The 14,623-nt window shown below is 40.8% G+C and overlaps 1 protein-coding gene across 1 annotated transcript in view; it reads left to right on the top strand.

The window, feature by feature from the left end:
- The window catches only part of COG5 (component of oligomeric golgi complex 5), a 276,431-nt gene that overhangs the window by 244,313 nt on the left and 17,495 nt on the right, over positions 1-14,623 (top strand). Inside the window, exons 17-18 of the mRNA XM_032873369.1 lie at positions 6,298-6,401; positions 10,304-10,541. Of these exons, the coding sequence (XP_032729260.1) occupies positions 6,298-6,401; positions 10,304-10,541 (342 nt within the window). The remainder of the gene's footprint in view (positions 1-6,297; positions 6,402-10,303; positions 10,542-14,623) is intronic.

Raw genomic sequence — 14,623 nt, 5'->3', positions numbered from 1 at the left:
GACCATAGAGTTAAGGGTCTATTTCTGGGCTCTCTATTCTGTTCCATTGATCTATGTGTCTGTTTTTGTGCCAGTACCATGCTGTCTTGATGATGACAGCTTTGTAGTAGAGCTTGAAGTCTGGAATTGTGATGCCACCAACTTTGGCTTTCTTTTTCAATATTCCCTTGGCTATTCGCGGTCTTTTCTGGTTCCATATAAATTTTAGGATTATTTGTTCCATTTCTTTGAAAAAAATGGATGGTACTTTGATAGGAATTGCATTAAATGTTTAGATTGCTTTAGGTAGCATAGACATTTTCACAATATTTATTCTTCCAATCCAGGAGCATGGAACATTTTTCCATTTTTTTGTGTCTTCCTCAATTTCTTTCATGAGTACTTTATAGTTTTCTGTGTACAGCATCACCTTGATCCCAAAACCAGACAAGGATCCCATCAAAAAAGAGAACTACAGACCAATATCCTTGATGAACACAGATGCAAAAATTCTCACCAAAATACTAGCCAGTAGGATTCAACAGTACATTAAAAGGATTATTCACCACGACCAATGGGATGGGAGAATTATTATGGGATTTATTCCAGGGCTACAAGTTTGGTTCAACATCCACAAATCAATCAATGTGATACAACACATTAATAAAAGAAAGAACAAGAACCATATGATACTCTCCATAGATGCTGAAAAAGCATTTGACAAAGTACAGCATCCCTTCCTGATCAAAACTCTTCAAAGTGTAGGGATAGAGGGCACATACCTCAAAATTATCAAAGCCATCTATGAAAAACCCACCGCAAATATCATTCTCAATGGAGAAAAACTGAAAGCTTTTCCGCTAAGGTCAGGATCACGGCAGGGATGTCCGTTATCACCACTGCTATTCAACATAGTACTAGAAGTCCTAGCCTCAGCAATCAGACAACAAAAGGAATAAAGGCATCCAAATCGGCAAAGAAGAAGTCAAACTATCACTCTTCGCAGATGATATGATACTATATGTGGAAAACCCAAAAGACTCCACTCCAAAACTGCTAGAACTGGTACAGGAATTCAGTAAAGTGTCAGGATATAAAATCAATGCACAGAAATCAGTTGCATTTCTCTACACCAACAACAAGACAGAAGAAAGAGAAACTAAGGAGTCAATCCCATTTACAATTGCACCCAAAACTATAAGATACCTAGGAATAAACCTAACCAAAGAGACTAAGAATCTTAATTTCCTTTTAATGTCACTAGAACCCATAGTGGTAACCTCTTTTTAATTGTTTCTGTTGGTGTTTGTGTTCTCTCTTCTTTTTTTTTTTCCATCAGTTTAGCTAGGGGTTTACCAGTTTTGTTGATCTTTTCAGAGGACCAACTTTTGACTTGACTGATATTCTCTGTTTGTCTTTCTTTTCCATTGATTTCTGCTTTTGTCTTTTTTATTTCCTTCTACTTTGGATTTTCTTTGCCTTTTTTTTTAATATGTTATATCATTGATTTTTAGACCTTTGCCCTCCCAAAATAACAAGTTGTAAATTTCCCACTAAGCACTTAAATTTTGATATGTTACGCTTTTATCTTCGTTCAGTTTAAAATATTTTCTGATTTCCTTTGCAATTCTTTGATTCATGGGTTATTTCTAAGTGTTTTTTTTTTTAACTTCTAATGATTTCTGATTTTCCTAGATGTCTTATTGATTTTTCAGTTCAATTCTGTTATCAGAAAACATACTCTGCATTATTGCAGTTCTTTAAATTTATTGAGTCTAGTTTTATGTCGTCTGTCTTGATGAATGAACGTGTGCTTGACAAAAACGTGTAATCTACAGTCGTTGAGTAGAGTTATATAAATAGCAGTTAGGTCAAGGTAGTGGTAATGTATTTAGTGATACTGTGTTTAGATCTTCTGTGTCTATACTAATATTTTATGTAGTTGTTCTATCAATTGCTGAAAGGCAGAAGTTACAATTTTCTACCGTGATTGTGGACCTTTTAAGTCTGTCAATTCTTGATGCCTCAATTTTGAAGCTATTTACTAGTTCCGTTAAAGCTATGTTACATACGTATTTATTATTGTTATACCTTCCTGATGAACTGATGCTTTCATCATTATGAAATATTTAGCTTTGTTAATACTGTACTGCAGTTTGTTTTATCTGATATTAATTTAGCTACTTCAGCCTTTTTATGCTCAATGTTTACATGGTATATCTTCTGTTCATTTACTTTCAACTCCTTTGTGTCTTTCTTTTTTAAAGTATATCTCCTTGAGAGAGTAAATAGTTGTCTTTTTTTTCTGTTCTGATAATCTCTACCTTTTAATTAGAGTGTTTAGTCCAGTGACATTATATAATTATTAATAAGGTTTTATTTAGGTATCTCCTATTATCTAGTTTTTGTTTATCCCATTTGTTTTGCTTTGTTTGTTCATTTTTGTTGCTTTCTCTTTCCCCCCTTTTCTGTTTCCTTTTGGATTCTTTGAAATTTTTAAAAATTTCCATTTTTATTTATTTATTAGATTTTTATCTGTACCTTTTCATGTGATTTTTTTAGGGGTTCTTCTGTGGATTACCATGTATATCCTTAAGTTTCCATAATCTTCATAGAGTTAATATTGTGCCATATCATATAAAATATAGAAACCTCATATTTATAGAAGTACATTTATATCTGCATGCATCTAGTGCAAATTTTTTAGTTCAAAATATCCATTTGGGGGGCCCCTGGGTGGCTCAGTGGGTTAAAGCCTCTGCTTTCGGCTCAGGTCATGATCCCAGGGTCCTGGGATCGAGCCCCGCATCAGGCTCTCTGCTCAGCAAGGAGCCTGCTTTCCTTCCTCTCTCTCTGCCTGCCTCTCTGCCTACCTGTGATCTCTGTCAAATAAATTTAAATAAATAAATAAATAAATAAATAAATAAATAAATAAAATATCCATTTGGTTCTTTTTTACACTTTCAGTCACTCTGCTGAGGTTTCCTATTGTATACTGTTTATATGGTTCCTGTTGTTTATTGTTTTTTTGTTTTGTTTTTTTTTTTAACCTCGCTGAGGTTCTCGCCTAATAATTGTAGAGTCTGGATCATCTCAAGGTTGGCAGATGATCTTTCCCCTTGAAAAGTGATATCATTTCCAAGCTTTTTGAATATGTAGTAATTTTTAATGTATCCTGGACTTTGTAAATGTTATGTTGTGTAGACTCACTGTTTTGTTTTGTTTTGTTTTGTTTTGTTTTAACATTGCTCCTGAGTGTTGATGGTATTTCTTTAGCGATTAATCAGCCTGATTAGACACTGATTGTACATTGACATACCTGCAGCTGGCCATGCCTCAGACCTCAGTTCAATTCTCAAGCCTTGGTTGCCAGCCGTTTTGTGTTTGCTTTGCACGGGCATGGTTGATGAGTCAGCTGCAGAGTAGTGCTGAGTTTAAATATAGAATTGGGCATTTTTCTCTGGCTTTCTCCTTTCTGAGGTTCCCATCTCACTCTCTAGCAGCCCTGGTTGGACCAGGGCTCCTTTCCATTGTTCCTTTAGCCTGAAAGGCTGCTGGATTTGTTTTGTTTTATTTTTCTCTCAGAGTTTTAGCCACCCTGCCTTGCCACCACCATGACTGTAGGCGCTCTTAGGACAAAGTCACAGAAAATGGAGAACTCACTTCTGTGGCTTGCTCCAGATTCCCAAGGCCCTCTAAAACTGCCTGCTTTTCCCCCCATCTCTGAGCCCTCCAGTATGTTGTTTATTTGTCCTCTTTGTAGGAGGGTCTGTAGTTAGGTATCACTCCTTCATATAGAGTAGAAAACTTGCCCCTCTTTCTTGAAATCTTGTCGATTTATTTCTACCGTACTCTAAGGTCTCTTCCTTCTTCTCTGCTGCCAGTGGGGAAAGTGTAACCAAAAGCTCATTGGAGTCACATGCACCTCGGAAATCCCAGTCCTTCTGCTTGTTCACTTAAGGACAGTGTCTTTCCCTTCACTTTAGTCTCCCCATCTATAAATTATGTTAGATTCCCCACCTGTAAGTTAGAGCTTTTAATATTTTTAGAGGAAGAAGTAATTGAATTTTAAGAGGAATTACAATATTTGAGGCACATAGCACAGTACCCGGCACATAATATATACTAAATAAAAATCTTACCCCTCTTACTCCTTCAAGGGCTTCTCCTCTTCTGAATGACTTCAAAACGGCATTTAGCCTTACTCTACAAACCATCCTCTGGATCTCATTGACTCTTTCTGCTTCAACTTCCCTCTTAAAAGCCAAAGACTACCAAATCTAGTCAAAATGTGTCAAAAACTACAAATATAAATATTTCAGTCTCTCCTGGATAGCCCATATGGATTTCCCATGTGCCCTCCAAGAAATTCATGTCCAAATCTGAACTCATCATTTTCTCTCTGCATCCCCAAATCAACCTGCTTCTTCTGCATTTAGACATCCAATTAATAATATCACCAGATCATGAAAGAAAAAAAAATCTAGGTGTATTCTTAAATCTCTCTGCTCCATATTTCTCAAATGTAACTACCCAGTCCTGCCATTCTCCTTTTATACTATCTCCAGCCTGTCTCCTCATATCTGTTCCTACTGCCTCTGATTTGGTTTGGGCTCTCACCATTTTGCTTCGATGCTACTACTGCCTTTGGTCTATTTACCCGATCTACCATACAACATAATGTTTCCCAAATTCAAATCTTTAACCATATTTTTTCTTTGCTCAAAACCCATCATCGGTTTCCCATTTCCTTCAGGGTAAATTCCCAACTCCTAGCAGCCTACACAGAGTACATCTGCTGTTCCTCCCTTCCCCATGGGCAGGCACCTCACACTCTGTCTGGGTGCAAAGCTTTGCAGTCAAAGACATCAACTTTCCCAGGCCACTGGGCACCCATCTTTCCTCACTTGGTTCTTACTACTTGTCCTTTGAAAGTCAATTTAGACAGTGCCTTTCATTTCCAGATCATCTCAGTGTAGGGGAGGTTTCTCCCACAATCCCATAGCACCCTATACAGCTTTGATGGGACTGTAAGTTGTTCTCTGCTGTCACTAGACTGTGAACTTCCTGTGCTGTTGCTCAGGCGTTGCTCACTCACTCTCGCTCTCTCCTTGCCTCCCTCTCCGTCCCCACAGACAGTATGCATACTTTTATCAGAGACTAAGGGCTAGAGATGACACTTAGGAATTTAATGAATAAGGGTCTATTTTAACGTTTTCTGATTGATTTCTAGCATTCATATGAGGCAAAAGCCATCCATCTCCATTGTATATAATCATCATTGAAATATATATATTTGAATTTTAGATTTTAAGTGTATACTTAGTCCCAGTCAGTATTTTCCCACTAAAAACCTGTAACTAAGGCCAAGGGGTCTTCGTAACCTAACCAGTGATCATACCTCACTGTCAAACAGTTCTCAGCCTTGGCACTGTTGACATTTTAGGCTGTGTAGTTCTTTGTTGTGGGAGATTGTCCCATGCATTGTCGGTTTCATAGTGGCATCCCTGTGCTAGATCCACTAGAGGCCAGTAGCAAATGCCCATGCCAGAGGCCCTAGTACTGGGCATTTGTGACAAAAATTGGGAAGGGAAGATGGCGCCAAGTACCAAAAGTATTCCTACTAAATAGGAACTTAATCCATGAAATGCCTCACTCTTCTGCCCTGTAAGAACCATCAGCATATTTATTATATTCCCTCTGGTTACAACCATACGATGTTGTTCCAGTTTTAAAGAATGACTTTTGGTCTCCCCTCACCCTTTTCAGAAACCACAAAATGTGTTCATTTGATCTTTGTACATAGTATTGCTCCTCGCTCCTCCTTCCTCCAGGAGCTCATTTGACCATGAAACTTCCTGAAAATTTGAGAGGAGTGGGGGAGTTGGAATTTGCAGAGCCATGTTCCACATATTGTCGGCTTTAAAGATCACTCCCAGCAGCAGTTGGGAGAGGAACAGGCTTCTGTTGAGCTTATTACAGTTCAAACACTGTATATAGTTGGGATTTTATATAAAAACTTCTAGTCAGAATGCTTCTTCCAGGGGCGCCTGGATGGCTTAGTGGGTTAAAGCCTCTGCCTTCCTCTCAGGTCATGATCCCAGGGTCCTGGGATTGAGCCCTGCATTGGGCTCCCTGCTCAGCAGGGAGCCTTCTTCCTTTCCTTTCTCTCTGCCTGCCTTTCTGCCTATTTGTGATCTCTGTCTGTCAAATAAATAAATACAATCTTAAAAAAAAAAAAAAAAAAGCCTGCTTCTTCCATCTTGGATTTCTTTGTGTTGGTCTTTAATTTTGCCTGCCCTTCCTTTTTCTTTTTAGACAATCCATGCTCTTATGGGAAGCGCTCTGCAGCCCTTACTGACTTCAGTGGGAGATGCCATAGAGGCCATAATCATCACCATGCATCAAGAAGATTTTTCTGGGTAAGCACTTTGAACCACAGTCTTCACTAGCTTTTGCCACATTTGTTTTTCTCTCACGCACCTCCGCCCTTCCTCCCTGTTTCCGTGTAGGCCTTGTTCCTCTTATGACCAGTTTGGCCTCCAACCTCATACTACTTTATCCATTTTGAGCACCATTAGCTGATTAAAATTTTTCAGTTCTTGTTTTCATCCTTTCTCTCCTGTCATTGAAACAGAATCATTAACATTTGCAGGACTCAGCTTGGCACTGCAGGATTTCTGGTCGCTGGTACCATCTTCTCTTTTCAAGCTGATCCTGATCCTTCTTTCTCACAAATGCCCTGTACTTAAGCTTCTGGCGTAGGCATGTTATTTCTTACATAAAATGTCCCAGCTGTGCCACGATGCTAGTCTGAATCCTGCTCTGGCCTTGAAGGCACGCTGCATCCAGCCCCCTGCAAGAATCACTTTCATTTCTCAGAGTCTTGTAGCAGTCTGATCTGGTCGTGTCGCACCTGGCCTAATCAGTGCTTCGGGACCATCCCACAGCTGTTTACAGGAGTACTGCTTACCTGTATTCTATGTATCTTGAGAATAAAAATCATAGGTTTTAACCCAATATTTACTGAAATGTTTTTAAGGAGAGGAAAATGGTTTGAACTCCCTGTATTAGGACATTATTTGTAGAGAATTTGGAATAGTTATTTGCACATGCTTAGAGTGATTTTTCTTAACCACACTCAAGAGCTAAACATTCAAATACTAATGCGTAGATATGTGTTTTATCTTCCTAATTCATAGCTACTGTTTTTGAATTTTCCTGTTTGTATTTCTTTTCATGTTGTTTAAATATCTATGTTATTAAATATCCAGCCACTGGTCTAGCTGTTGGTAGAAAATTGTGTGAATTTTACACTGTCCTTTAATTTTTCAAATCCCCTTATCTCATTCACAAAATATCTTTTGAAGGGTAAAAAGTTATCCCTCTTTTTAATAGTGGAATGAAGCACAGAGGGTCAAGTGTATTATACACAAAATGCAGTAATATTTGGAGCTAGGAATACAAAACTGCTGACTTAGCAGTATTTGGAAGGAAATGCATTTTGTTCAGAAGTGATCTGAAATGTCCCAGTTGGACCAATCCACGATGCCTGTGAGAAGGAAGCAGAAAGTGAAGGCTCATTCTGTAAGAGCGCTCAGCTATTTACCTCAGCTGCTGTGTACTTTGGGGAACCGCAGCTACTGCCGTAGCCAGTGGACTGGACATTAAAAGTTGGTCTCCCTAGTAGGTATGTCCTTACTAGTTTGCTTAAATACTAGGGAGCCGGATAACCGGTCATATGTTGCCACAAGTAGGAAGCATTATTTTAAGGTGTGTAACACTGCCCTTAATTTTTCCCCCAAATGGCTGTTAATGGTCCCATTTCCGCTCTCTGTCTACATATGGCAGACATTTGAGATATTTGGAATTATTGCCCCAGGGCAGTAATTTTCTCACTTTCTAGAACTTTGATACTAGTAATTACTAGGAATTCTGTCATTTCATTTCCCATATCAAATGTGTGGCTTGAATGAAATAAAAGGTGAAGTTAGATGAAACTAGTCAAGAAGTAGGAATCACTTTTATAGTAGACCAGGGGTCACACTCAGAAAAATAGTAGTGAACAGCTGCCCTTGAAAGCCCTCTATATTTATTCTAGGTGAAAGGAATAAAGCAGATTTACCTTGTCAGCCGGCCGTATATGTAGTGTGGTTACAGAATCCATCTGCTACTTAAAAAGTAATGCCCAACACAGTCTCCTGGTATATGAAATGTATTTAATTTGTGTTTCTCTCCAAATTAGAGAAAGCTCAAAATGTAAATGTCTGATGGACGTAGTACATTGATTGAAATTCTTTCATTTAATGTAAAATGACTCCTCTCTGATTATAGCTTTGAATGGGGGAGGAAGGGCAGTAAAAGTAGGAAGACCCTAGATCCTGAAGTGATGGATGCGCCCCTTGGCCGCAGGGAGAGTACGCGCACGCCCCAAAAAGATAGGGGACCTGAAGGTGATCGTCTGTCACTTCTCAGGTGTGCATCTGGTTAGTCCCTCTGCCTTCAGCTTGCACACACAGGCTTTCTTGATAAAGACCCTTACATTCCTGCACAGCTTACTGTTGCACTAGATCAGCTGAAAATCTCTTTCTAAAAGCTTCAGCATAATTGGGAAAACTGTGCTGTAGCCATGGCCAGGCACATTTCATTTGCTAATAAATTTAAATCAAGCTTCTAATCCATACTAAGAATTGATAATACCTATTTCCAAATTTTGGCTGGTGGATTATTTTACTTATATTGCCATGTGCTTGGAACTGGTTTTATTTATTTATTTTTTAAGGTTTTATTTATTTATTTGACACAGGTCACAGGCAGAGAGGCAGGCGGGGGGTGGGGGGAGCAGTCTCCCCGCTGAGCAGAGAGCCTGATGGGGGCTCAGTCCCAGGACCCTGAGATCATGACCTGAGCCAAAGGCAGAGGCTTAACCCATTGAGCCACCCAGGCGCCCCTGGAAATGATTTTAGTATGTTTTTTTCTAATCCTCATGGAAATCATTTCAACTGACCAGATAAGAATCCTTGAAATACTCCTCTGGAGTAGCTCAAGGTAACAACAGTGCTTTCGATAAAGCCTAAGAAAACATGAAAGAGATTGGTACCTTTTTTCCCCTCCAACCTAGTCTCTTGAACTGAACAAAGATAGGCTGTGCAATGGTCTGAATCTGGCACGGCCAAACCCACCTAAAATTGCCGTCATCAGCTGAGGCTGTACCGAGCAGCTCTCGGCTGTGATACTGCAGGCAGCAGTGGTCCGTCATGCTCCCCCTCCATGGCCTTGCCTTAGTTAGGACATTCTCTTCTACACCTGAACAAACTCTCTCCCTTCTGGAACTTAGGACTGGTTTCTCTATTTCTATCTGCTTCTGGAAATAGAAGACCTTTGGTTAACATCCTCTGATAATAAGCACTCATTGCTGTCTTTGAAAATAATTAAGTTCGCCTCATTCTCTTGCTCTAGGCATTTGAGTCATATCTGTTATTCTTCTTTAGACCATTGCCACTTTTTCTACGTCATTCTCAGAATATGGAAACACTCATTTTTTTGAAGACGATTCAGCACTTCGTAGCCAATGATCTCATTGGTTAGCTAATTAATATCAGGTGATTTCTAATTTTGGTATAACTTCTTTCCTATAAATATTTCACATTCTTTTAATATATTCCTTAAAGAGCAATTATAAACACTTATAAATTATAAATAGTATTTCATGGAGCATCAGCTGGCATCATCTGTTGATCCAAATTAAAGCCTTTGCAAACCTCATCATCTGGGAGGAAAAAATTGCATACCACGTGTATTGTTGCATAACCAGTCCCACAGGCAGAAATCTACTATTGGGCTGATCAGATTAAATAGCACAGGAGCAGAAATATCTTTGCCAAGAATTTGTTTTGGGGAAGGCAGTGTTTTCTGCCCTTACAAAGTGTAAAATGCTGTTCCAGGCTTCATTATTGATTTATTCACTAACCAGGCAAAACATAGGAGTGCATAGAGATTCGTAAAGCTGAGAAGGACCTTGAGAGGTCCGAGAGTGCGTACGGCACTGTGTGAATCACCCGAGACGGATGGTTGGCCGTTTCATTCTTAATACTCTCTGGGTAAAGGGATGCTAAGATTTCGTCAGTAATCTTCCTAGCATCTCAAAACAGTCTTTATAATTTAAACATTGTTTTATGCTCCTTAATTCTTAGTAAAAATAAGCAATACCTTTTTAACCACTACGGGAAAAAATGGTTTGGGATTGAAATAGCAGGTGGGGGCGGTGGTGGGCAAAAGTTGAATGGTGGCACTTAGTACATCAGCTGTTTTTTCCCTTTCGCAGGTCACTATCCAGCTCGGGAAAGCCTGATGTTCCTTGTTCTCTGTACATGAAGGAGCTTCAGGGTTTCATTGCCAGAGTTATGAGTGACTACTTTAAACACTTTGAATGCTTGGATTTTGTCTTTGACAACACAGAAGCTATCGCCCAAAGAGCAATTGAACTTTTTATTCGCAATGCCAGTCTCATACGACCTCTTGGTGAAGGTGGGAAAGTACGACTTGCTGCTGATTTTGCTCAGGTAAATGGAGCTCCATAGCTACAAGGGGGGGGAAACGTTTCCACCCCCGCATTATCTAGTCACTGAAAGACTAAGTATATATTCTTTAGTGTTTTAAAGAGTTGAAGCAGAAAGAAAAATAAATTCATTTAAACTAAATTGGTAAGAAAAAGAGAAGAGTTTAAAGAGACTTTCTTACCAGATTTTTCCTCTTTGTATTTATTGAATGAATCATCCCTCATCTTTGAGATTTCAAGGTTAAGGTGAAGTAGCTCATTCCATAGGACAAAACATATCTCACTTCTACATAATGTAGGGCTTTCTTACTATTTTATTATCCCGTGAGGTTAGTATTGAGAAGAGTAATTGATTAATTTCGCTGGGAATTAATATAGGCAATGACATTTCCTTCAAATACTGTAAAGGGGCTATCTGTTTTCATGTGAAGAGAAAGAACTCCCAGCGCATCTGGAATCCCCTAGGGGCCAGCTCAGTGTTCCAAGACAATGTTCGAATCCATTTGTATGCAGTGGGCCACGTACATAGCGGGCTGATTGGCCTCCCTCTGTTGAACAAAGTACCTTTCTGGTCTTTGGCCGCCCTTGAAATCATTCCAGGCTCTCAAACCATGGTCACCTCTTATAGAACAGGGGTTTTCCTTTCTTCCTTTAGACAGACTTTTTTGAAGGCTTCCAGTAGTATTAGAGGCAAAAAAGAAACACCTCAAACATACCCGTGAATAAAAAGGTGCCGAAACAGATCACTCGTATTTATGTAGCATGTCAAAGATGGACTCATTTTTTATGCTTTTCAGAACTGTTAACATTACTTATCTACAGGAGTTATTCAGATGGATTATTCATAATTTGCCAGATCTCCCAGCTAATAAAGATAGTTATATTTAATGTTCTTATTTATCCCTGTGTGTCTCTGGGAGCGAGTCTGGATTCATTATTCCCACACCAAGGAGCAGATGTGGGAGACTCCTTGTACGGGCGGTGGTTGTCAGACTCATACCTGTCCAGAAGGAACAGGTACGTTGTTGAGTGTTTCAAGAGCTGGGCTCTTTGCATACTAATTGGTCTAGAATTAGTCATTTTCATCCTCAAATGATATGCCTGCCACTAGACCATAGTAAAGAGCCTTCCTTTGGGAAATATACCTTAGGTAGCCTAGACCTAAAAATAGGAATTAAATGTTACCATTAATGTTGCTCCTTTGATCTTTCCCATTTTCAGAAGCTTCCTTCTCATGCCCGTGTACACTTTGCATTAATGCTGCAGGTAAACCTCAGCTTAAAGAGGACTGTCTGTAAGTCCCCTACTGGGGTCACGGGCTGCTCAGGGACTGAAAACACCAGGACGCACCAAGTCCTGCTCTTGTGTGTTAAAAACACTGTGGGCTCTACTGAAATGAGCGTCTGTTCTCTCGTCTACCCCTTTCCTCCTGAATTCTGTTTTTCTTTTCCTCTCCTCTTCCCTCAGCGGGCCTCCCTCCCCCCCCCAGTTGATTTGCATTCCGCTCCAGCTGGTTCTTGAGTCACTTTCCTGGAGGCAGCACTTCCAGTCCGAGGAGAGTGGCAGTGAGCGGGAGATGGCCAAAATGAGTGCCGGCACCGCGCCAGGCAGCCTGTTCGGCCCGAGTTTTCTCTTAATGATCTGTTCCCTTCTGAGTCCTGAAGGATGGGAGGCATTGTCCTGTAACCCTTGCTCCTGCACCAGCACCTGCTCAAAGTGCAAAGCCCCTGGTGGCACGTTGAGCTCCCACCCCCCACAAACCGCATTATTCAGACTTTGACCGGGTGCCTCGTCTCTCTAGTGTTGCGCAACCCACCGGCCCTTTTCTCAAGTCCCTTCCGGTAAGATAAATGAAACTCATTCATCCTTACTACTAATGTAAGCTCCAGGGCGTCCTGTTTTCCATTCCTTCAATAGAGAGACTGCAGCATTTATTCAGTGTGAAGCCCCCCGCCGTGACACGGGTCGCTGCACTGCGTGTGGTGCTGATTCCTTTGTTCCCTCCCGGACAGTGTGTCCCAGTTTTCAGAGCACCCTGCTCAGCCCCTCACCTTGTGGATGGTTCCCCACCCGGCAGCTTGCGGACACAGGAGAGACAGGTGGAGACAGGAGAGACACCTTTGTGACCAGTGGCTTTGGTAAACAGGATCCACCTACACCGGCCCCCCACCATTTTTAAGAAAATGACAGTGAATTGGGGGTTTTGTTTAATTTGATGTGGTCTCTTGCCACCTCTGCTGTCCTGTGATGCTACCCCTCAGCTTTCAGGACCGTGCTCGGTTGGGTGTATTTTCCCCCCGGGTGAGTCAAAACAGGTAGGTATGATCCCAACGTTGTTCATTTTCACGACAGGCAGCACCTGGGGATTAGAAAGCCTTTTGACTGCCTCCTTATTGAAAGTTCTATCAGTTTGTATTCAAAATGAAACACAGCCATCGAGGCCATTGGAATCAAGAACACACAAATCCTCTCTGGGTTTTAAGTGTTCTTGTGATAAAAGTGCCTACTCATTCTGGCATAAATAGCAGAAAGAGAAAGAGCTCCGGAAGAGACCCGTGGCGTAGGTTTAGGATTGCTGAATAGTTTGTCATTCCGACCCGTTGCAAAGACAGACAATGATAGAGTTTAAAGGTTTCTTTAGGAATCCTATCTTGTCCCTCCTGGCACTGTTGCACAGGTGAGGGGGAGAAAGTAGTTGCCAGGTGCCATCTGGAGGGTTCGTGGCAAGGGAAGTACCTGACATACAGTCTCCTTAGGAATCAGGTCATGGGCATGAGGTGGTTTCCTACAGGTAATTAATTTCCTACTGTGACCACATGCTCTCTGTGTCTGCGCTCATCACACAGCAATTCTAAAACGCTCTGCTTGCTCAAGGCCACTGGGGTCTACTGACAGCCTCTGGGAGGGGGGGGGATTTGTCCCTCCCTTCCCCCACTCCCGCCCTCTGAAGCACCCACTTCCCTCCGCCCCTCAATTTCATTTCTTCCCCAAGGAAAAGGATGGCTTGTGGAGCTGACATGAAATATTGATTCAGTGGTCCTCCTAGCAGTTTCTTTTTATAGGTCTTCTGGCGCCCTTTAAATATATGTATATATGTATTTCATATTTGCCTGAATATATACATTTAGAAAAGGAAATAATGAAGATTTTCATTGCAGTTGCCTTTTCTCCTGAACAGTGTCAGGGCGGGAGAGCCGTGAGAGTATCAAGAGATGCCCCGTGGTTAACCAAATGTCTGCGGTGGGGCAGGAACCACTTGGTAATTAGTTCACCGCACCTGCAGCTGACCGCTCGCTCCCTGCAAACCGGCAGCGGGAGAGAGGCCCTTGTACCTGCCACTCATGTGTCCACAGCTAATTGCAGAGTCACCTCCTCTAAAAGGAACGCTCCTGCCCTTTGGAAACATGGCCTTTATTGTTTCATGGAAATCTGGCAGAAGAAAATGCTTTTCAGGACGCTGGGGGTCCTTTATTTATTTTAAACAGCTAACATTTTGAAATTGTAGTATGGCATAGAAATCTGTACCATCATAGATTATACAGCTGTTCAAGGTCATATTCTCTCATATCGTAACTTTGTAACATTCTCTGCTGCTCAGATGCTAAGGCAAAGGTTTTTTGGTTTAATCTTTGAAGATGGTGAATTGAAAAAAAAAGTCAAAAGTATTTCATGAAAAACATTTTGTGTAGTTTTAGTGTGTAAAAACCATAACACATACACATACACACATATATGATTAGAATTACCAAATCAGGAATACATGATAATAACATTTTTACTTTGCATGCCACACGCTCAGGGAAACCAGCAGCTCCATCAAGTGAAGAAGCTAACAGGTCCCAAGGAACCACTGTCTTGATTTGAGAACACTGCCTTGAAGGGGCTCTGTTTTGCTTTATTGGCAAGAATCTAGACTTTATTGCCTCAGATTTTTCTTTTTATTTACTTAACCTTCTCTATTTTAGAGTATTTTCTAACCCTGTTAAGGTTTTCCTCTAGGACACAGAAGACATACTCTCTGCTGCCCAAGCACCCCCACACCTGATTATTATTACGCAGAATTACAAGTGTGCTGTCAAGTGTATG

The sequence above is a fragment of the Lontra canadensis genome, unplaced genomic scaffold (genome assembly GCF_010015895.1).
Source record: "Lontra canadensis isolate GAN:19392208 unplaced genomic scaffold, GSC_riverotter_1.0 scaffold48, whole genome shotgun sequence".
Taxonomy (NCBI): domain Eukaryota; kingdom Metazoa; phylum Chordata; class Mammalia; order Carnivora; family Mustelidae; genus Lontra; species Lontra canadensis.
The sequence above is the reverse complement of the archived record's forward strand: the minus strand, read 5'-3'. Positions and strand labels throughout refer to the sequence as shown.